At 42.8% G+C, this 23,539-nt stretch overlaps 2 protein-coding genes and 2 long non-coding RNA genes across 9 annotated transcripts in view; 3 read left to right on the top strand and 1 right to left on the bottom strand.

The window, feature by feature from the left end:
• LOC310703468 overlaps positions 1 to 23,539 on the top strand; it is a 155,531-nt gene that overhangs the window by 7,239 nt on the left and 124,753 nt on the right. The gene's annotated exons all lie outside the window — the stretch shown is intronic.
• Positions 1 to 23,539, bottom strand: part of GEN1 (GEN1 Holliday junction 5' flap endonuclease) — an 88,341-nt gene that overhangs the window by 5,434 nt on the left and 59,368 nt on the right. Inside the window, exons 2-14 of the mRNA XM_083495558.1 lie at positions 18,041 to 18,099; positions 12,642 to 12,836; positions 11,298 to 11,484; positions 10,469 to 10,645; positions 9,976 to 10,086; positions 7,280 to 7,353; positions 6,564 to 6,655; positions 5,194 to 5,344; positions 3,394 to 3,430; positions 3,217 to 3,297; positions 2,152 to 2,282; positions 998 to 1,059; positions 48 to 191 (exon numbers count right to left, since the gene is read on the bottom strand). Coding sequence (XP_083351684.1) covers positions 48 to 191; positions 998 to 1,059; positions 2,152 to 2,282; positions 3,217 to 3,297; positions 3,394 to 3,430; positions 5,194 to 5,344; positions 6,564 to 6,655; positions 7,280 to 7,353; positions 9,976 to 10,086; positions 10,469 to 10,645; positions 11,298 to 11,484; positions 12,642 to 12,802 — 1,408 coding nt within the window. The 5' untranslated portion in view covers positions 12,803 to 12,836; positions 18,041 to 18,099. The remainder of the gene's footprint in view (positions 1 to 47; positions 192 to 997; positions 1,060 to 2,151; positions 2,283 to 3,216; positions 3,298 to 3,393; positions 3,431 to 5,193; positions 5,345 to 6,563; positions 6,656 to 7,279; positions 7,354 to 9,975; positions 10,087 to 10,468; positions 10,646 to 11,297; positions 11,485 to 12,641; positions 12,837 to 18,040; positions 18,100 to 23,539) is intronic.
• Positions 3,417 to 4,249, top strand: LOC310703507. Its single transcript, XR_014524203.1, has 2 exons — positions 3,417 to 3,488; positions 3,894 to 4,249. It is a non-coding gene; the product is annotated as an uncharacterized lncRNA (long non-coding RNA).
• Positions 18,504 to 23,539, top strand: part of SMC6 (structural maintenance of chromosomes 6) — a 33,068-nt gene continuing 28,032 nt past the window's right edge. For 2 of the 4 annotated variants that reach the window (XR_014524054.1, XM_083495494.1), the window contains exons 1-3: positions 18,562 to 18,852; positions 21,755 to 21,962; positions 23,267 to 23,384. Coding sequence is in view for 3 of the 4 variants with exons in the window: in XM_083495494.1 (XP_083351620.1) it covers positions 21,822 to 21,962; positions 23,267 to 23,384 (259 nt within the window). In the remaining variant the exon portion in view is untranslated. Of the gene's footprint in view, positions 18,853 to 21,754; positions 21,963 to 23,266; positions 23,385 to 23,539 lie in introns of all 4 variants that reach the window. The other 2 variants (XM_083495495.1, XM_083495496.1) reach the window with 2 other exon arrangements.

The raw sequence follows: 23,539 nt of genomic DNA, 5'->3' as shown, positions 1-23,539 counted from the left end.
AAGGAGCACGGTGTCTATTTAATCAAAACCCGAAGCTTCAGATTTACCTTTGTTCCTTTCCTTGCATATTTCCAGCTTCTCCATATGGTACCGAGCAACCACTTCTGGATACGCAGCCTGAAATAGTGACGCCTCTTCTGTTGTTATTAAAAAGGGTTCTGCAGGCTGATCGTCTGCTGTAGCGTAATGATCTGGAGCAATGAATCCAGAGCATGGAAACAAAATACTATCAGATACAAATGGGCAGGTTCAGGGCTGCAGAAAAGATAACTCTGTTCTCATTTAGGCACTGTGCGACCCAAGGGAGTAGCAAATGAACTGTCATTTCCTAAGCCCTGTGGGTTGTTGTTTTTTTAGGGGGGGGGTTGTTTCCACCCCCCCGGTCTCCACATTGCTCCCCCCCCCCGCATTGCGCCTCCCATGAATATCTAAGAGAGAGAAAAATTGTCAGGAGGGGATGCAATCTGCTCCAAAAGTATCATCACCAAGGTAGGACTTTCAGGCAGGAAGTAACTGATGGCCTTCTGTTGCCCAGTAAAAAGACATGTGTTCTCCCAGGCTTTTGGAGGGCTTGGTTGACTCTGCTTTGGAGTTTTCATTCCATAGCATCATAAAATTGTAGCGGGGCAAGGGACCCTCAAGGGTCATCCAGTCCAACCCCCTACAATGCAGTATGTATGCATTTATTACTGCCCTGCTACTCATATAGACATTTATATGCATCCAGGGTCCAGGGTGGCAAGCACATATATTAATTGTGTGTGTGAGAGAGTTAAAAATAAATATAAAAACATTCTCCCAACCAGCGATCACTAGACACACAGGGCTATTCCGTCTTTTATTTTTAACATTCCAATACTACTAAAGTTAGTTTCTTATCACATCACCCTTGTCTTCCTTCCTTCCTTCCAGGTGGTAAGGAAACCTTTCATTAAACCAGCATTTAAAGCGGCATTGTATGATAAGCCCAAAGAACGCAGAAAAAAACAGTACCAACCTGGCTTTTGCCACTCTATTTCAAAGCAAGGAATGCCATTTTTAGTCCGTGTCTTGATTATCCTGTAAAACAAAGATAAAAATGAGGGGAAATCGAAATATAGGAATCCCTGTGGATCCACATGTGTGGGTGAACAAGAACAGAATTGGCTGGGTTGCCTAGATTCAAAACGCAGGGATTGCACAAAAGAGCCCCAGAAGCAGAGCATGAAACTCACAAAAGTTAAGCAGCAGTATAGCGTTAGGAATATAGCTTGTTACTTTTCTTATCCCGTTCCAACTACACACAGCAACTGACCTCTTCCCCTCTTGCAATTAGCAGCCCACACAATGTTAAGTAAGTTTAAAATGCTTTACTTACAGATTCAAGGTCTCAGTCATGCATTGTGCCATGCAGCAGCAACAATAATAAAGGCAAAATACTCTTTGGTAGAGAATACAGAATATGATTCCAAACATGTGCTGTAACCTTGTGAGGAAAGTCACACATGTCCATCCCATTACATGATGTGGAGGGAGAGAGTGAGACGGGGGGGGGGGGGGAGAAAGAAAGAAAGAAAGAAAGAAAGGCTTTACTTCCTCCCTCTTGTGGTGACCTGGCTGAGTCTATTTGTGGTCCTTTACCCCTTCATACACTAACTAGCACTGTGCTTGCTGGTTATATTTGGCTGCAATATTCCACAAAAAGCAAAAACATAAACCATTTTAAAATAGAAGAATGCAAACAGAAAAATGCCCAAGCAATTAAAAGTTTGTGTGAAATTCAGAATTTAAGTTACTAAAAAAAAGGGGGGTTCAATCTTCTGTGAATCCAGTGCTTATTTAAGAACAGAAAAAGCTAACTGACTATTCTTTAGGAAATATGAGAATGGCATTAAAATAAATAAAAACTTTAAAAACCCACCACATATGGAGCTAATCTCCCACGTGGCTGCAATATGTAAAAGAATACAACAATCCCACCATTTATGTGGGGGTTACGTTCTGGGGATTTTACACTACATCAGAAATATAGGACTGATTTAAACCCTCATGTATAAAAACCCCCATATATTTTCCACTTCCACAAGGCTATCAGGAATACAGATTTTCTCCAGCAACAGATATGAAAAGAAACAGGGGGTGAGAATTCCTCCAAATACCAACTAAAATTACCGTCGTGCCTGCAGTTGCTGTGCGTCAAAATGGCCAGACTTCCTTCTGTTCATGTCATAGTATGTGAGGAGGATGCACAATTTCTCACAAGCGTAATGCTTGGACCAGTCCATTTTCTCAAAAGCAAATTTCTGTAAGTGTGAGAAAAGCTTTAAACATGTGTCCTCTAAAACTGGTGCCACAGTATTATTGGTGAAAACCTTTTCAAGTGCCGTGTATGAAACAGTTCACTTGCCATTAGCACATGAGAGAGGCTCAGTACGTTTCCGAGCACAATTCAAAGTGTTGGTGCTGACCTTTAAAGCCCTAAATGGCCTCGGCCCAGTATACCTGGACCTCTCCACCCCCATCGTTCAGCCCGGACACTGAGGTCCAGCTCCAAGGGTCTTCTGGCGGTTTCCTCTCTGTGAGAAGTGAAGTTTCAGGGAACCAGGCAGAGGGCCTTCTCAGTAGAGGCATCCACCTTGTGGAACACCCTCCCATCAGGTGTTAAGGAAATAAACAACTATCTGACTTTTAGAAGACATCTGAAGGCAGCCCTGTTTAGGGAAGTTTTTAATGTTTGATATTTTATTGCAATTTTTATATTCTGTTGGGAGCCGCCCAGAGTGTCTGGGGAAACCCAGCCAGATGGGCAGGGTATAAATTATTATTATTATTATTATTATTATTATTATTATTACCACCAAAAGCCCACCATTATCCTGAAAGAAAGTCTTAAGCACAAGTGCATGCTCCGTGCTTGTGATTCCCATCAACTGCCTCAAACAATGGAGTTAGAATATAGCCCTTGTGGCTTGTTACTCCATGAATCTGTTGAAAGTCACCCAGAGTACTTCATTTTCTAAAACTGCTTAAGTTTCTCCTTAATTTGAGTGCTCAGATGCAGAAAAAATTAAACGACATCGCAATAATTCCTACTATTTTTTGGTGCTTACTTTCCATATTTTTTCTATTTATATGAAGATTCTTCTAACCAACAAAATGGCAACTACACATCATTACTAGCTGGGCTAAATGCTAATGCATACAATCGGTTTAATCATCAAAATCTACTATCTGTACCTGAAAGGACAATAAATTTGGCCTCCGGCACCCATTTAACTTCATCGGTTTATCTTTGCTGATTAGGTACTCTTGGATAACCTTGGCAGGAAAAAAAGAACAAGTGAAAAGGAGGGTTCTGGATAAGATGATTCTAGGAAGCATTTATTTTCAAATTTTCAAATCGGGTCTAATTACCTCAGGAAATGGAAATCCTTTGCATGCTTTAGCCTTCCTGTGAATAAAAATGCATACATTAGAAAGAGGTTAGAAATGTGAAGTGTGATCAGGGTGTCTCTCCTCCCAGGTAAGTATGCAGAACTAGATAAACTAACAGGAAGGATTCGAAACCGGCGGGACCAGAAATTCACGGAAGACTGGAGTAAATTTATGGACTATTTGAAAAGTATTTGTGAAGATCAGACGTTTGTAGGTTTGCAAGAAATTTGTGAGGAGTATTATTGGAAGTATTGCAAAAATGGATAGGGGAAAGATGATTTGTTAAGAGATGTAAAGGCAATATAAAGTTAAGAAATGCATAAGAAGTGGTTAAAACGGTGGACCATCAGAGGTGCTGATGGAAGTCTTAAAAGATTGTATAAGTGATAAGTTTTGTGGTACATTTTATAATTTATATGTTAAAATCAATAAAAATTATATAAAAAAAGAAAAAAAGAAATGTGAAGCGTGAAAAGGAGCTGCCTTCAGAGCTGTAAGCATCCTGCGAAAGGGCAGGAGAGGTGAAGCGACAGGCAACTGAGCTAAACCAGTCTGGATTCTGGGCTCGGAAATAGTTTCCTTGGTTCTGCGGTTTATTCAAAAGGTGGCTTGAAATTTACAGAATGCTATTTACTGAAAGAGAAGTACTTGAAAATGATTCATAGATAGGTTGGCTAAGATTTACAAAACAGAATCAGGTAAGTGCCTGAAGTGTAAAGAAGGGGAGGGAACATTCTTCCACATGTGGTGGACATGTAAAAACGTAAAAGGGTTCTGGGAAATGATTTATAATGAAATGAAAAAAATGTTCAAAACGACTTACCCCCCCCCCAAACAGAGTCCTTTTTGTTGGGGATAACCCAGACTGAAATTCCCCGGTGTAAGAAAAGATTATTTATGTATGCAACAACTGTGGTCCGTGCTTTGTTAGCTCCAAAATGGAAAGTGAGCGAGATCCTGCCTAAAGAGGACTGGCAATTTAAGTTGACAGAATATGCACAACTTGTAGATTTAACATATAGAATAAGAGAACAAGAAGAATATATGTTTAAAGAAGAGTGGAAAACATTTTTTGAATATATGGAAAATAACTGTATACAGCTGAAAACGCTGGCAGCATTAAGATAAATTCAACAGAGTAAATCATTTTTGAAGGATGTAAAAGTGGGAAACTGATTTGAATGGTTATAGTAAAATATGCAGGGATGCATGATATGTAAAATGAAGTATGGAAAGAGAAGAAGGAATGTCATTGGATATTTTAAAGTTTGTAAAATATTTATTTGAAATTGTAAAATAGAAAATTTAATAAAAAATATTATTATATCCTCACCTGGGTAATGAATAAGGTGGTGTAGAGCTGAATTCTTACCACATAAAAACAGCAACAAAATACCACTGTATTTGTAAAATCGAATGAAAATTATTTCAAGAAAAGAAAGGAAAGGAGCTGTGTGAAAAGGCAAGAGCCACACCACAGAGTGTACGTTTGTGGCCTCCTGCCACAGAGACAACTGCCATAGAGACAATTGCCAATCAATTGGTGCCCGTGCGCCACATCTTGTGACTGATGGGCAGGACATTCCTAACTCACCCATCCCCCCAACAAATTTAATTCAAGTTGGCACCCTTGCCTCCTGCTAAAGCATCAGAAAGTTCCAAAACAGAGCTCTGCACACGTGCAGAACCCACCTGTGTGACTGCACAGGTGAGACCCCCAGAGAACTGGCGTCCTTTTCCTGAAGCAAATCAGAGAAATGCACATCGAAGCGCACCTACTTTTTAATGCCATTCTCCACTGCGCTGACTCGCCGGTCTTGCTCGGAGGAGTGCCAGTCACAAGGGCAGCAGAATTCCGCATCGTGGGGTTCACAGCATGCTGCGCTGCCGCAGAGACGGCACCCGGCGCTCTCATGATCTTTATAAGCTCCTGCAAGAAAATGGTGACGGCGGTTGTAATGGAGATTTCATAGTGTTGCATCAACAGAGAAGATGCGGGAGAAAAAAAGTTAACCCAAGGACCCACAAAAGAGAGGAGGGAAGTCCATGGGGATTTATGGAATTCTCTTTGTGTTTTGGGCGCTTGGGGATTGTTTGTAAATTTGTAATAAATTTATAAAAAAGAAAAGAAAATGGAAAGGAGAGTGCAGGCTTCTTAAAATGGAGAGTTGTGTCCCATAAAGTTCTGAATGAGGTATAATAGCACAAGTAGCTGAAGATTTCTGTAGGTTTCATTCTATCTGTAAACTGCTTTGAGGGTTTTTTCTTACAATCAATGGTATATACATTTTATGAAACAAAACAAAACAAAACAATAAACCAAAACAATAAACCAAAACCAAAACCAAATCAAACCAAACCAAACCAAACCAAACCAAACCAAACCAAACCAAACCAAACCAAACCAAACCAAATACCAGGTACTGTATAGGGGTTTGTTTGGTTGCTGTGCTGGCTTGGCTTAGCTTGTTGTTCAAACCCAAACTCATGGTTTAGCTCTAGCCAGGCAAACCACAAGGTGTAACCAAGGTCTGTTCTACAGTTTGCAGCTTGTGGAAGAGCTAAACGACAAGCCCAGGTTTGACAACACACTAACCCAAACCATGGCTTTCCCACTGGCACCACAACAGCAGAACGACCAGAAAGAAGCTAAGCTTCCCTGAACCCCTCTCTTGATAGCCTGCATGCTTGCACTAAACTATGGTTTGGTTTAGTGCAGGCACAGGCAAACTTGGCCCTCCAGATGTTTTGGGACTACAACTCCCATCATCCCAAGCTAACAGGACCAATGGTCAGGGATGATGGGAGTTGTAGTCCCCAAACATCTGGAGGGCCAAGTTTGCCTATGCCTGGTTTAGCGTGTCACACAAACCAGACATTTTGAGTTATCCATGGTGAGAGAAAGCAGGATATAGATTATTATTACAATAATAACAAACAACACGCCAGTTGCGCTACACAACGTTCCTTCGGGGAGAGGCTGATTATGATTTTCTGTAGAGAGAAAAGGATTTGGTTATCACTCACTTTTCATGGATTGGCGCTGGCTCAATCCAGTCTCCTTTTAAGAAACCATTTAATGCTACTGCACACCTGTTGAAGGGGAGGCCTCTGTGCACTGCACTTCTAAAGTTCACAGGCCGACTCACCTGGATGACGACACACGGCGCAATGAATCACCTTGTTTACTGCCAGGGCTGGGATGTCATCATCTTGGAAGTGGTCTTTCCAGTACGCAAATCTAAAATAATATTTAAAGGATGAAAGTACACCAGTGCTAGACATGTAGAACATTTGCTCAGAGGCACCTGCTGCTGAAGCAAGTAGGTGTATTCCAGTATGTCGGGAGATCAACCTAGAAACTGCTGTGAACTCTGGTGACAAAGACTGATGTATAAATGAGTACAGTGGTACCTCGGGTTAAGAACTTAATTCGTTCTGGAGGTCCGTTCTTAACCTGAAACTGTTCTTAACCCGAGGTACCACTTTAGCTAATGGGGTCTCCCACTGCCGCCGGGCCGCCGCCACACGATTTCTGTTCTCATCCTGAAGCAAAGTTCTTAACTCGAGGTACTATTTCTGGGTTAGCAGTCTGTAACCTGAAGCATCTGTAACCCAAGGTACCACTGTTACACTCATTGAAATCAGTGGGCTAGTTCACTGATTTCAATAAGTCTGCTTGAAGTATGACTAATGTTGGATGTCATCCATAGCAGGGGAATGTATCTGAAAACTCATGCAGGGTTTATAGGATGCTAATTTTCACTAAGCAACTCAGCATTAGGCCTGTATGACGCACATTGCTCACACAAATGTACAGCTGACAATTTGTAAATTCTAGCCTACAAGATAAGATAAAATATACCTTTGCAGTAAGCTCTCTCCCCTCACAGTCTTAATCAACTTTAAAGCTTGTTCTTTTCCAACTCCAGGAACTCCCTTTAAGAGACAAGAGAATATCGCACACATTGATGTAGCAATTTACAGCAGCATTTTGAGCACTGCAGTGCAAATACGAAACTTTTCCTGCAGTATCTTTCATACAAACTGTTAAATCATCAACGCGGCAGGTGGTTGAAATGACAGTGATGGTCCAAACAACAAATGACTGAATGAAAAAAATGCCTGTACACATTTTTTTAAAATGCAATGGGCGGCTTTGACATTTATCTGCTGCAGCAGCCAAAATGTGGTCAACATGGAAAGGAGCGACTAACATTCACGTTGGTTTGACCTGTAGCAAATTATGTGTGAAGCTCCTCTGTCTGGTTGGGATGTTGTAAAGTTGGAGCAGATGACCCCCAATGTCCCTTTCCAACTCCCCGATGCTACGCAAAGTTAAAATGGGGGTGGAAGGTCAAAAGTGAAACAAATACTAAAGAGAATCAAAAGGCAAACATCCTCTCACAAAAGCACACTGATTACTGGAGAGATGCATTGCTCACAAACAGTGCAATCAGTTACAGCCTTACAGGGTCAGGGAAGGTGACTATTATGAGAATGTGCAAAGAATTATTATAAGCAAAGGCTTATTTTTTTGGTTTTGTAAAATCAATACGTTAAAGGATGCTCAATCTCTCTTTCAAACATGTGGCAGACAGAAGAGCTTTGAATTGCTTTACCCAACTTCCTGGAAGAAACAGATTTAAAAGCTTCACAAATCAGATTGTTAAAGCATGCCCGAGATCTTGCAGTAAAACATGGGTCTGATGCTAGAAAACCCAAAAACCAGATTGACTGAAACAGGAGGAAGGGCAAGTAGCTGGCTGGATGAAGAGCTGGCAGCAATTGAAAGCTGGCAGCAAAACATTGGAAGATTTTGTTCAGACAGCTGCATCACCTGAAGGGAGGTTGCGGGAGTCAAAGGAGACACAAATGTTTGCAGCAGGAGTATGCCTGCATTGAAACAGCGGCATTGCAAAAGCTTTCACGCAGTATGGCTCACTGAGATCTCTAGACAGAATTAGCAGTAGTTTGTGCTTTGCCTGTACGCACATGACCAAAGCAGAGTAGTCTGACTGCAATTATCGCTGTTTTAAAGCAGAGAGCAATGGAAAATTAAAATGTGTGTGTGGCCAGGAAGAACGATTAGGGAATTGCAGAATGGGCTGCAATTCACCCAATGTGACTTATTTGTTCAACTGGGTATAGGCTCAGTCACCTTCCTGCTTTATAAATTCTTTTTCCAGCAAGCATATACTCCCTTTCAATGCTGGCCTGATTCACAAATGAGAGCCGAGCCCTTTTAGCCCGACTAAAGACAGCAAAAGTTACACAGTCCAAAGAACTGCTTGTGCCAAAGGAACAAACAAGCAAATTTGTTCTGAATCCAAATGTACATGCCCTGGCTTCAAATGTTAAGCCCTATATGCCGCCAAAATGGGACGCGGGTGGCGCTGTGGGTAAAACCTCAGTGCCTAGGACTTGCTGATCGTAAGATCGGCGGTTCGAATCCCCGCGGCGGGGTGAGCTCCCGTCGTTCGGTCCCAGCTCCTGCCCACCTAGCAGTTCGAAAGCACCCCTAAGTGCAAGTAGATAAATAGGTACCGCTTTATAGCGGGAAGGTAAACGGCATTTCCGTGTGCGGTACGGGTGCTGGCTCACCAGTGCAGCTTCGTCACGGGGGCCACGTGACCTGGAAGTGTCCTCAGACGGCGCTGGCTCCCGGCCTCTTGAGTGAGATGAGCGCACAACCCTACAGTCGGTCACGACTGGCCCGTACGGGCAGGGGTACCTTTACCTATATGCCACCAAAACGGTCTCCCTCGGGAGGTTCCGGACTCTCCTTCCTTGGAGGTTTTTAAGCATAAGTTGGATGGCTACCTGCTATGGATGCTTTAGTTGAGATTCCTGCATTGCAGGGGGCTGGACTAAATGACCCTTGGGGTCCCTTCCATCACTACAATTCTATGAAAATATCCTTATTGACTAGCACTCGTCTGTTGGCTGGATCAAGAGTCCCCATGAATGTCTCTTGGGATACCCCAGCTGGAGAAAGTGGAGGGGAAAACGTTTTCGTGGATTCCGCCTTCTGCCTACAGCCCACCAAGAAGCTGCTCCATAGGACTGAAGGAGCCCACAAAAGAGTATGGGAGACGATATGGTGGACTGCAGGTTGAATCAGAGAAAATCACCTTCCTTCCTCTCTCCAGCAAGAGGCTCCAGTGCATCTTGGTCTGTTCAATGAATGGAAGGAGTCCTTTCATTCACAAAAGGGACACTTCAGGATCCACCCCCATTTCCCCGCCTTTAAGAACAAAAGATGGGTTGGGAATCTCATTTCTCAACACTACGCACACGTTTACTTGGATGCTAGTCTCAAGTATTTCAGCAGAGCCTTAGAGCTTAGGATCAGGGCCTTGGAAAAGCATGGGGGAAGGGAAATAAATCTATTAGGAAACGACGACTAGGAACCAGCATACAAAGACAGTTGACATGAAGCAATCTGTACTGTAACTGGAGAATCTGATCAGTGTCCTGTCCGGGGAAGGTTACGAGCTAATGAAAAAAGATCAGCTGTTCACTCCAGAACGTCAACATTTTTTTGTTTCGTTTTGTTACCTTAGGAAGATAATCGCAACCGAGTAGAATTGCTAATCCAATCAGTGATTCTCTGTTGCAGCCCAGTGTCTTCTCAATAGCTAATATTGAATAGCAGTCGATGTGCGGGTCCTGCAAAAGAACACAGTCAGATGGCGACACCCTCTGGCATTGGGAAGACTAATGCCAGTGCACTGGAAAAAAGCAAAGATCATCAGTGTCGAAGCAGTGATTCTTCAACATCAACTTCGTTGGACTGGTCATGTTGTTCTGATGCCTGATTATCGTCTTCCAAAGCAACTACTCTATTCCAAACCAATTATAGAACTCTTTCCCCAGAGAATTTTGCCACATGCCAGTCAGCCTTTAAGCATACAGCAAACAACATTATTGTTTACCTGGGCTTTGGATCTTATTTTAAGCAGACCGTGGAACGATTCTAGGCCGGTTTGGTTTTCATCTTTTAGTTTATTTACACAAAGAAGCTCTTTGAAACAAAGCCCCGATAAAGTACCTTTATGTTCATGGTAAAATTCCGGTAAACTGTCTGAGCACCGTAGAGGAAGGCATCACCATCATTGGTGATGCAGGCATCCACGTAGCCGTTCAAGTTCAGATAAGCACACATGGCTTCTGCTTCACCGGCTGCCTGAACCCACGGGACCCCTAAGCACTCCAACATTTCAAGGCACTAAGGAAGCAAAAATCCCAAAAGAAGATGCAGTTAGACCTAAAGCAGAAATTCAGTTCTTTGCAAAATTATGCATGCTTCCATCAAATGGTCACGAGAATCGCCACAAACTTCTGAACCAGCTTTCCCCCTGTGCTCTGCTCCGTAAACACTTCATTGAGGTGCAGATCGCTGCTCTGCAATAATTCATAAGTTCTTTAAAAGAGACAAGCCGTATGAAAGCACAGCGCTATAAAATCAGAGAACATCTTCTCATGTCATTAAATCAATAGGAGGTGAAGCTCATAAACGATAGACAAGAGTCAGGACAAACCCTAAATCTTACAAACGCGGGTCTGGAGCTATAAAATTGACATGCAACGTTGAAACAATGCCTTCCCAAAAAATAAAATGAAAAATGCTTCATGGTCAATTAAGCATATTTATTCTGCAGTTCACAAACATTAACAAATCAAACTAGACTTGGTCAAATACAATATATTATTTTAAAATATTTTTAAAACATTATACAAAGTAAATAAATATTAAATAATTAAATATTATTAATAAATAAATTTATTATAAATAAATTTATGCCTGTGAATATATAAAGGTAATGGCAGCAATATTCAGTACCCCGAACACTGAAATTCAGCCACCCATGGACACTTGCCTCTTTCAGTAGAGATTTAAAACGAGATCTCCCTGTTCTTGCCCTCCTGGGCTTGCTGGATGGGCCAAAGCGAGCTTCTGTCCTCTTTCGCATTGTGTCTGCTTTCAGCTCTGGGGACTCTCCCTCCATGACAAACACCAAATGGATTCCCATTAGCGTTAACAGAGAGACTCGAAAATAAAGATTCCTGCAATAGCAAGAGAGTTGAGCCACTTTTGTGGAAGGGTACCAACTGTGGGATCGCTTCCCTTCGGACGTACATCATACACCGGTCTCACGTGCTGTTTACTTATTGGTCAAGACCCACCAGGGCTTTGGTTGAGTTGACATCTTGCCTCCTGCTGCCTCGCTTTTCCCTGCTGCTGTTAACAAACTTTACTATTGGATAGTTTTGTGGTTTTCTTTTGAGATTTTTAATATCGTACGTACTTGCTTTTAATTGTGGGTGCTTTTGTAGCTCACCCTGGGCCCATCTGGTGAAGGGTAGGATATGAGCATTAATAATGATGACGATGACAATGGATTTAAAGTTGGCCAAATATTTGTTAAGACAGATCAATTATATTTAACTTTTTTAAAACAAACAAAAAAAAACAAACAAAAAAACCATGATGTACAACATTCATGCAAGATCAACAGTCACTATCTCTGTGTCCATTTTTTATATTGCCTATCAAACACGCCCAAATATGTGAAGCAATCACTACATATGGAAATGTGAAACTTCATAGGGAAATATGGGCTGGGAAAGGAGGCACGCAGCAAGAATTTGAGAGCCGTATTTGGAGTTCACTGGAGAAGAGGCTTCTGAGAGTGATCCATCCTTGACTATACTTCGTCCTTTACTCCTTATCATTAATGGCTGTGGGAGCCATGGATTCTCTGCACAACAAAAATAATTTCACCAGTAACAAGGGCTGGATCTAGACACGTCAAAGACGCGCTTCAGTTAAACGTGTTGTAAATTCATACAGGGAAATCCGGTAGGGAAAGACAGGCCTCCACAGCGCCATCTGTTGTCACAATTATATTGCATATATAATGCATATAAACTGCTTTTTCTTAACCAATCTGGCAGAGTCCAAGATCATCTTGTCTTATCTTGCTAGGTAGCAATGAAGATAAGCAAATAAATATGGGATTGGTTACATTCACTGTTTTCTCCTTGAGTTTTGCTCAAGAACTGGGTGAGGAGCGGGGAGAACAGGGAAATAAACTTCCTTCCAAGTTCTAGAAAAATATTAAAGCTATACCTTAGATTTGGGAAAACACTAGCAGTTAAGCAAAGAATTTAATAATCTGTATGCCGCTGACAATAATGTAAGACAGCAGCGTTGTACGTACCTAAGGTGAGGTTTTCTGACTATCCCAACCATCTTTTTAACTGTTTGTGCTTCACACACCCAGAGACTTAAATCAACAGCCAGGGTCTTTCCTTTAAGGCTGCTGAGGGGGACGTGTTGTTTTACAGGTTCCAGAATCTGCCACAAGCTGGTCACTCCCATTGTCACAAATATTCTGGCAGTACGAGGACATCAGCTGCAAAGATCAACATAAAATATAATTGAGGTCTCCTGTGATGAAATTTAAATTACAATAAAGAAGGATTTTTAAGGAAATAAAAATTATAAAGCTACAATCCTAAATATATTTGCATGAGAGTCAGCCCCATTGAACACAATGGGACTGAAATCTGAGCACATGGGATTCTTATCGATTTGAACCCTGGTCCTAGTCCAAAACTCTAACCACTACCCCACACTGGCTCTCTCACGTGTACAGGATTGTGCCAAAGTACATTGACAAAGCACACTTTGCTACGGAAAATCCCTGTTCCGTTCAGTACGAATGATTCAAATAGCATTTGATGATAAAAAATAACAAGCAGCAAACGAGCAAACTTCTGAAACAACAATGGGATAGTAGCTCCGCCCAAGGCATGAAGGAGAACAGCAACAACTGGGAAAAGATAGACATAATACTTTTACAAGGACAGAAAGAAACATCACAGACAGAATAATGGCCACACACAGGAAGAACAAGGATATACGGTAGTTTTAATGCTTCACCTGTAGATTTATAAATCATTTAATGTGTCATTACGAATGCAATTCGTTAATACTGCAGTTGTTGTATAAGGGATTGCTATTTTGACTGGAGGTAATTGAAATTAATAAGATTTTGGAATGAGGAAATGAAGTAAATAATCAAACCATCAATTCTAGCAAGTGGGAGGGGGGGAGAGACACTTAAATTACCTAAATTACATAATTTGGCATCTGAACAATTGGTATCAGTAATTGTATTATAATTTGGCATTTTTATAATGAGGCTATTATTGGATTATTGTAATTGAAAATTAATAAAAATTATTATATTTTTTTAAAATTCTCAGCATTCTTTTAGCAATCTCCATTTACAGCTCTTTTAAACTCTTGATATCGCCTCCCTTCAATCTCTGAACTGCTTTTCTTAAACAGAGCTTCTTACTCTACATCATCCTTTCTTCTGTATTGCACATTTGTCACCCAGCCCATTCTAAATGTAGCATAATAAACTTTAAAGCATAACTTGTGAAATCAATCTGAATTGGCTTTCACCAACTGATTTTACAGCACAACCCTATGCATGCTTACTTAGAAGTAAGTCCCACTATATTAATTGGTGCTTGAACTCAGGGATATGTAAAGGATTGCAGCCTTCATCTGTTCCTGACCCTTCCTTGCAATAGTCCCTTCCTATTCCTGATTTCCCTTTCTGGCACTTTCCCTTTTGCCTTTGATGATGCCCATTTCCCCTTGTTATTTTTCTCACTTCACCCTTTCCCACCCTCTTATAGCAGCCTATTTATTAGTAGCCTAATTTAGGGCTCTCTTTCTCCTCTGCCTTGCTCTAAGTGTGGCTATTCTTCTGCATTGTGCCAGAAATAATGTAGTTAAAAACAAGAGAACCTACCCATGTGACGCTGACACAAAACCCTTGCACGTACGCTATGTGAAAGGATAAAAGTTTAATATCCCCCTTGTCTCTTCCTCTCAACGTCTCCCCCCGCCCACCTTATACTGTCTACAACATTGGTCTCTCACATTGAATAGAACTGGCCTGTAGAAAGGACTTTATGATCTGAAAACAGAGATGATGTATGCACTTTTGTGATCCAAGGAAATCTTTAATATACATATTTTTAAGTTAACACAGCTTTGTATTTATGCACAGGATCTTAAGAGTTGATGAATGGGAAGAAACTACAGTAACAGTGAAATCCTATATGGGACCACGAAGAAGTTAAGCCCCACTGAGTTCAATCGAACTTATTCCCGTCAAGTCTCTGTGTATAGGACTGCAGCCTGAGACTGCAAGCGACCTTATTATGCAAACAGTCTGAATGATTACTTCTTATATTACAGCTTTGCAGACAAAACTCTCACACACAATTAGCATCCTGTTGAAACTAGCGACAGTATGTCAGAAGATGGTTAGAACGGCGGGTCTGGCAGGCTCTTTGCCTTTCAAGAAATCGCTGCTTTTGAGAAACTCTTGATTATCAGGAGATGAATCGAGTACTGTGACAAACTGCACAGAGCAGGGGTTTCTTAAAACAGAAGGATAAAGCATTTAGCATGCATAGCTCAGTAATCCTGAGTGAGGCAAGTGGAAGATGAGAGGCATCCATCTCTTTGAGGCAAGGTGTGGGGAATCTGTGGGACCTCCAGATGCATCTGACTACAACTCCCATCAGCCCCAGCAGGCATGGCCAATGGCCAGGGATGAGGGGAGTTGTAGTTCAGCAACATCTGGAGGGCCAAACGTTCCCCACAGCTGCCTTAAAACCACCCCATGGAAGTTTGTGGCTGAGCTGAGTCTTGAACTGGGAGCCTCCAGCTCATTCCCTAAACTGTTATGTCCAGAAGTTCCCGATTGTGGTAGCTGTGTTGGTCAGAAAACAATACAGTACAATTAAGATGTGCAACTGTTCAAATGAAAACTTTCCCATTCGCCAGGCTTTTGGGCTTTACAGGACATTGTCACAAAGCAGCACAACATTACCTTGCCAAGCCTACAAATCAGGAGCAGCCAATGCTTCGGATGTTGTGAACTACAACTCCCATCATCCCTCACTATTGGCACTGCTGGCTTTGGGAGATGTAGTCCATGTGTTTTGTTGTGTGAATAAACCACATTTTGATGCATGTGCATAAAACACATAATATAAGAAATCATCCTAAACATTAAATACAATATTGCAAGCAAGCCTTACCCCAGGGTCTAAGCATGAGGCCAACTTTTGGTATACTGAAACAAATGAAATTTGGTGAAAAAGGAATTCACTAGGACACCTTAGACCAAAAAAAATAGAAGCAGTGCCATCTAATGGACGCAAATGTGTATAGCATTAGAGCTACAGAAAAGCACAGGAATTGACTGGCATCCCTCTCACATGGCCTGCTGGGGTGTTGCTTTTAGACCAGCCTGCTCATGATTCACCTGTGTGAATTGACTTCCCAAAGTAAGTGCCAATACCAATCCTTGTGGGAATCAACTTTCTACCTCTCGTTATTCATTTGGAGAACTATCTGTTTATTCCTATTCTTTGCTTCCTGCAACTTTAACTATTAAATTTGTTTTTATTAACGGATTTTCATCGTTAACATGGGTACATACGACATCTCTGTTTTCAATTCATAGAGTCCTTTCAACTTGACCAAGCTGCGATTCCTAAGAGGATCTCTCCTCTTATTCCTTGACTGCTAAGCTTACTCAAGAGTCTTCAGTGTGGCCATGACAAGATCTACTCAGTGGACTTGGCGAGAACCCTTAACTCGACAAAGAGATTGGCTTGGCAACTTTCATATTCTCTCTTTCTACAGAGCCCCACCTCACGAACAGTAAACCATAGGCTTAGGAGGAACCCTAAGATTTGAGAGCCAGTGTGGTGTAGTGGTTAAGAGCGGTAGTCACGTAATCTGGGAAACCGGGTTCGTGTCTCCGCTCCTCCACATGCAGCTGCTGGGTGACCTTGGGCCAGTCACACTTCTGTGAAGTCTCTCAGCCCCACTCACCTCACAGAGTGTTTGTTGTGGGGGAGGAAGGGAAAGGAGAATGTTAGCCGCTTTGAGACTCCTGAAGGGGAGTGAAAGGCGGGATATCAAATCCAAACTCTTCTTCTTCTTCTTCTTCTAAGATGATATCTAGAGCAGCCCCCCATCATATAACAATAATACAAGTGCCTAGCCCTTCTTAAAAGAAAACAACGATACCCACATCAATGCATGTAGCAGGCAGTCAACTCCATTTAGTTTCCATTGGAGAATTCTGTGTAATTGGAAATACTGTGTAAAATGCGAGCGTGGAGACTGCAATTTTGAGGATCCATAACTGGCAGCATAATCCTATGGCTTTTACCTACAAGCAAGCCCTGCTGCGTTCAGAAGATTGCCACGTAAGGCTGTGTTAACTTGTTTAGGGCAACTGAAGGAAGCCCTGTTTAGAGGAGTTTTTAATATTTGATGTTTTATCATGTTTTTAATATTCTGTTGGGAGCCGCCCAGAGTGGCTGGGGAAACCCAGCCGATGGGCAGGGTATTATTATTATTATTACTCCCAAGTACCGTAAGTGCACATCAGGTTGCAGCCCAGTAGCGCGATTCAAAAAACGTTGGGCAAAAGCTTTGCCAGCTTAACACACGCAAACACCCCTCCGCTCTTAGAGTCGTTTCCCTGCTGCATCTGCCAAAAGAGGGTAACATCTGAGAATCACACAATTGTAGAGTTGGAAGGGACACCCCCCAGGGTAATTTAGTCCACCCCCTTGCAGTGCCATTGGTGAAGCAGACTCTAGACCATGAGAGCTTCTTATGCCATAAAAAACCTGTTAGGGTAGGGTTACCAGATGTACCTGGTTCTCGGGGACAGTCCCCGGATTTGCAAATCTGTCCCTGGACAAATTCCATCCCCAGATTTCATTAAATGTCCCCGGGAAACTTGGCAGTGGCAGTCTCAGCAGCCTGGAGCTAGGCTTCATTGAAAAAAATCTGGTAACCACAGGCTAACTGGATGCAGGAGAGTTTGGGGGGTGTGTGTGAGGAAAAACGCTCAGATTTTTTCAAACGTGCCTGCACGGATTTCTTCCGCCGGATTTAAAACATTGCATGGTAATTCTGCCGGATTTAATACATTGCATGGTGGGGTTTGTTTGTTTTTTTTAAATTAACCAAAGCTCAGTTTTAAAGCAAACTTTGATCTGTGGTGTTGACTTTTCTTTCTTATTTCTTTCTCTTTTTAAAACAAACAATATTTATAAATTTTTAATTTATTTTTTTTAAGTGTCCCCAGATTTATTGAAAAAAATCTGGTAACTCTATGTTTGGGTCTTTAAAGGTCCCGCAAGACTTTTGTTTCCTCGCTCGTTTTCTTGGCATAGCTGTCAACTTTTCCCTTTTCTTCCGAGGAATCCTATTCGGAATAAGGGAATTTCCCTTAAAAAACGGGAAACGTTGACAGCTATGGTTCTTGGTGCAACTGACCAACCAACCTCCAGAAGTCCTTTCTTTCTGACAGCAAGTGCTGGATTCTCCTTCCTTGGCTGGATGGCCACCTGTCACGGATGCTTCAGCTGAGATGCCATGCATTGCAAGGGCTGGACTAGATGACCCTAGGGTGTCCCGTTCCCACTCTACCTCTCTATGGCTCTAGGAAAGGTTCTTGCGAGTCGCCTTGTGGGGGAAAAGAAAGAGAGATTTCACCGAAGGGAGCCAAGCCGAATGTGTGGGCGCAGACCCATCTGGGTCCCTCAGACGACACGCGAGGCCTTCCGCGCTGAGGTGAACAACGGCACCCAATCGCCGACGTTCGTAATTCCGCGGGCGCCAAGCGCGCGTGCGCGAAATCATGACGTAAGCGGGAGGGAGGGTGCCAGAACGGCAGAATCGGACGGCCTGCCGCTAAGGGGAAGAAAACGGCATGTCTCAACATTTCTGGTTCGCAGTTGAAGGTCGGTGGGTGGTGGGTGGGCGAAACCCGTGCCAAGAAAGCGGGGTCTGGAAGCCCTCGAGTGGTTGGGGTGAGATCAGAGGGGCTCTTTCTCTACCATCTCCTTCTCTTTTCATTTCTATCTCTATCGTCGTCACGTTAGGCCAGTTCCCCGCACATGGCGCCCTTCGGATGGGAGCCGGAAGGGTCTACAGGAAGGAAGAGCTTGACACTTACCCTCTTTCCTCTCTCCTTGCCAGAACGGCGCATGCGCCCTAAGGCCACTCGACGCGGGGCTTTGCCGTTGGGAGAGGCAAAAAAGAAAAAGGGAAAAAAGAAAGGAAGCGTAAAGACGCGCGTCGTCCTCGCTCGCGCAGCGCGCGGCGGCCGCTGATTGGATGGCGCGGGGAGGGGACTCGCCGCTCTCGCGCCCCGGGGCGTCGTGCGCAGGCGCGAAGCCTTTCAACGGTTTCCCGCTGAAGCGCCAGCTGCGTGGTTTCGCTTTCTGTTCCTGAGGTGAGTGGCGAAGAAGAAAAAGGGGAGAATTAGGTCGCCTGCTTTCTTTCATTTTTATGAGTTTCAAGAGGTAAGCCTTAATTTATTGTTATTATTATTATTGTTGTTATTATTATTATTAGTGAAATTCATTGGACTCATTTTCTTGCCGCTAAGCGTCTTTACAAAAACACCCCCCCCAACGTTCAATAAAAAGCAAGGCGAGGGGTTGGGGGGGATGAGACATTAAAGAGGAAACATTTGCCTCATTAATAACACAGGGAGCTCTCATCAAGTGGCTCCCGAGTACTGTATTGTCAGGCCTGGGGCAGACTAGAAAGAGGGCATAGCTAGAACTATGGAAGCGGCTTCCGAAAGAGGCTGGGATGTTTTTAAAAAGAGGGTAAGGCCACGAGAAAAGAAGGTAGGATACAGTAACGAATGGTGTATGCGGAAATGGCGAAGCTTGCCAGAAGAATGAGAAACCGGGAGAACAGAAAGGAATGGAGGTGGTTTATTGAGTATTTACAAAAAAGGAAACAGATTAAGACATGGGCAGGATTATTAGTAAAACCTACAGTGGTTTTTTTAATAATATACATAAAAAGGTAAAGGTACCCCTGCCCGTACGGGCCAGTCGTGTCCGACTCTGGGGTTGCGCGCCCATCTCGCTTAAGAGGCCGGGGGCCAGTGCTGTCCGCAGACACTTCCGGGTCATGTGGCCAGCGTGTCAAGCTGCACCTGGCGAGCCAGCGCAGCACACGGAAACGCCGTTTACCCTCCTGCTAGTAAGCGGTCCCTATTTATCTACTTGCACCCGGGGGTGCTTTCAAACTGCTAGGTTGGCAGGCGCTGGGACCGAAAGACGGGAGCGCACCCTGCCGCGGGGATTTGAACCGCCAACCTGACGATCGGCAAGTCCTAGGCGCTGAGGTTTTACCCACAGCGTCACCCGCGTCCCTGCCAATTATACACACACACACATATATATATATACACACACATACACGTACATATGTGTGTGTGTGTGTGTGTGTGTGTATATATATACATATATACACACACACACATATATACATATACATGCATATGTATATATATTTGTATATTTTTATGTGTACTGTGTATATGTGTGTGTGTATGAATGTGTATGTGTATGTATATATGGTATATCTTAGAATAGACAGATAAAAGAAGTAAGTTAAGACAATTTGAAGTATGCAGGAAAAGACGAAAATAAATGTAAGGAACTGCAGAAAGAGGGGGAAGGGAGTCAAAATTGAAAATGTTACAATTTCAAAAATAATGGTAAAGTATATAAATGGAAAATAAAAATTGATTTATTTTTAAGAAGAGGGTTAGGCAAATTCAGAGGATAAGGTTGCCAGTGTCTGTTGGTCATGATGCCTGTGTTCTTCCTGCACTAATCATTAGTCGTCTCTCCCCCCCCCCAGCATTGTAACCTGATAAGGGCTTGTTTAGGTATAATTAGGAAAATACATGGGTAGTAAACCAGGGGGTGGTAGCTGATGGGTCTCGAACCCTCAGTGAGTTAGGGACTGTCCCTACATGCAAAGAAAGGCTCTGGCAGATTGAGTGGATGAGACCAATAGTGGGTCCAGTGGAAAGGCGGTTTCTGTATGTGTTGTAGAGGGACATGAGGGGCAGATGTGTGTTGTCAACCTGGGAAGGTTGGCCATCTAGGAGAAGGAAAACTCATATCCTAAAGCTCTGCTGCCTTTCAGGAGATCTTCAGGAGAAGAAAAGGCATAAGGAGTAAACTACCCAAATCCGGAGTGTAGAGTGCATAGTTATTTCTTTCTTTCAACAAAAATTTAACTCATAGCAGCCTTTGCTTGCTCACCCAAAACCAGGATGCAAGGCTCATTTTCTGTTTAGTTGATAAACCCTCACATGGTCAGGCTCCTCAAGGCAGCTGAAGTGCTGGCTCATTGGCCCTTGTATTTATTATTTGTTAATTGCATTTATTTTTCACCTTTTTCTCCAGGGAGCACAAGGTGGCATACATGGTTCTTTTCATTTAACCCCCACAAAATGGAGAGGGAGGTTAGGCTAACAGGCATATACTCTTAACAGAATAAAACTTAACAACTACAGTAAAGCCTCTCCTCCTCCAAGAGGGGAGGTGTTGTGGGCGGGATGCGATTTCTGCGTCCCGCAGGGGGCGTTACGCCCCCTGCCCCACTCACCTAGCTGGCACACCATGCCCACAGGTAAGCGCCCAACCGGGTGGCTTGGAGGGGGCGTGGTTTGCAGTTTAACTTACTGCTGTGCCAGCCGTTCCGCCTCATTTTCCGCCTTCTCGTTGCGAGTCAGCTAGGAATCATTGCAGGGAAGAGCTCAGCCACGAGGTTTGGAGTTGGGTGTGTGTGGAGGCTTCTTGGTTCCTGGCTTGCCTTTTAAATTTAGGAGGCTTGCATGCGCTCATTGCTTTACTGCTTTTAAAAACCCAGGCATCCAGGTTCACTACCTGCGTTAGTTTTCGCAAGCTGCCTTGCTGTGTCCTCTTTTCCGTATAAAAACCTACATTTAACCTTCTATTCCCCCCTCCCCCACTCCTGGCATGTGGGCTCTCCAGTTTGTCTGTTACCTTTCTTAAGCTGCAGCTTGTTCCCTTGCCCAGCACGTGGTCTCTCCGCCCCCAGCGAGGTCTGAGTGTGAGTGTGGCTCCGTCTTTCTTTCTCCCTCGTCTCCTCGCTGCGCTGTGCGTTTTCTCTCCCTGTGCGTTTTTCCTTCCCCTGCCTCTGCCTTCGTGGCTGTGCGTTATATTTTAATTTTTGGCCAGGGTGCATGTACGTTTTTCCCTCTATTGCCCTTGCCCGTCCGATTGCGTGGCTGGTCTGGGTGACTGAGTGGGTTTGCCTTACATTTTAATTTGTTGGCCAGGGTGCTTGTACATTGAATACTATAAAATAAGGAAACATTTATTATATAGTTTCATTAACTTTCCCTCCACTTCCCCAACATTACAGCGCCAGAAATTTGCCAGATTTCTGATGAAATATTTCCAAAAAAATTTATGTAAGCACAGAGGCCAATATGTCAAAGAGAAAAGAGAGAAGCTTTTCAACATCATCATCTGAAAAAAGACCTAGGCAAGCCACATTTGATTCTGATGATGACCCTAACGAAGAGGAGTTGTCACAGCTACAGAGTGACAGCGGTTACTACTCGCAGTCGGTAAGGAATTTGTCCCACAATGTGGTTTTATATTATACCTAAGAGAAAAGTGAAACTATTGATGATCAGACAAGCACAGAGGGGCGGGGCGGGACATGTAAGTTAAGCACCTGTGCGAGGAGAAGGTAAGTACTATCTACTGATAGTAAGTACTAAAGCTGGAATAGGGGATTGCATGCTTGGAGCCAGATTTCTACATCTCCTTAATTACCGCTTATTGTCAGCTTTTGTTATAGCCATTTCCAGGGGTACTTTAAGTTTACATTAACTTGAGAGCCTGCTTTAAAAGTTGAACTCTCACCTGTCTGCGACAGAAGTTGGTGGAACTTAGCCATGGGTAGAAAAGTTAAGTAACTTTGAGGAGAAGGCCATGCCAGCCAACCCTCTCCCTTTTTTATCTTACAGATTTAAACTTTCATACCGAATAAGCCCAGTAAACAAAAAACAGATAATGAAAGGTTAGAAGCAAGGGTGTGGGTACTATGGCACAGTGTATGTATGACTACCTGCTTGCAGGGTGCAAGTTGAGTATGCTCTGTGCAATGAACTCTTCAAAACCATTAAGAATGATTCCTTATGCTGAGTCTAGTCATTGGTCAGTCTTTGAACCCCAGAGCATCTGTAAGGAAGGAGGTAGTTTTTCAAGTACAGTAGTACCTCGGGTTACATATGCTTCAGGTTACATACGCTTCAGGTTACAGACTCCGCTAACCCAAAAATGTTACCTCGGGTTAAGAACTTTGCTTCAGGATGAGAACAGAAATCGTGCAGCAGCGGCAGCAGGAGGCCCCATTAGCTAAAGTGGTGCTTCAGGTTAAGTACAGTTTCAGGTTAAGAACAGACCTCCAGAATGAATTAAGTACTCAACCCAAGGTACCACTCTACTGTATATGGAACACCAGGTATTATGGTAAGTGTGGCTTGACTGAAACTGCCTTGCACGTGACAAAAATGCACAGGAGTTCATTATTACCTGCTTACTCAACTTCCTTATCCCTGGGCCTAAAGTCGATACTTTCAGGCAAAATATTTCTTTATATTTCGTTAGTTGCACTTGGGCTTTACCATTGCTCTCACGTTTTTTAGGGAGACTCATTTGACACAGTTTGTGATCTGCTATTTAGGCTACTACTTTAATTATGTGGGGAAATGGCAAATGAGAGCTGAATGTTCTGCTAGTAAGGATTATTTAGACACCCCATGGTATTGTTAAAAATATGCAAGCGTTGTGATGATCTGTGACTTTCTGTTTGTGTATAAAAGATGGGTGATCAGTTTTAAACATCTTTGTAATGTATCTGTAGGTGTCAGGAGAAGTTGGAATAATTGAAAGTATCCAGCTGAAGAATTTCATGTGCCATTCAATGCTGGGCCCCTTCAAATTTGGACCCAATGTCAATTTTATAGTTGGAAATAATGGAAGTAAGTTTTTATTTATTATTTTAAATCATATGGAAAATTATAATATTGGCATTTCTTCCATTCTGTAGCATATTTCTTATTTATCAATTTCTAATATACCAGTTTTTCTGAACAAAAAGCAGAATAGAACACTAATAAAATACATATAAAAGATT

This window comes from Podarcis liolepis (genome assembly GCF_965112155.1).
Source record: "Podarcis liolepis genome assembly, chromosome: 3".
Lineage (NCBI taxonomy): Eukaryota > Metazoa > Chordata > Lepidosauria > Squamata > Lacertidae > Podarcis > Podarcis liolepis.
The sequence above is the reverse complement of the archived record's forward strand: the minus strand, read 5'-3'. Positions and strand labels throughout refer to the sequence as shown.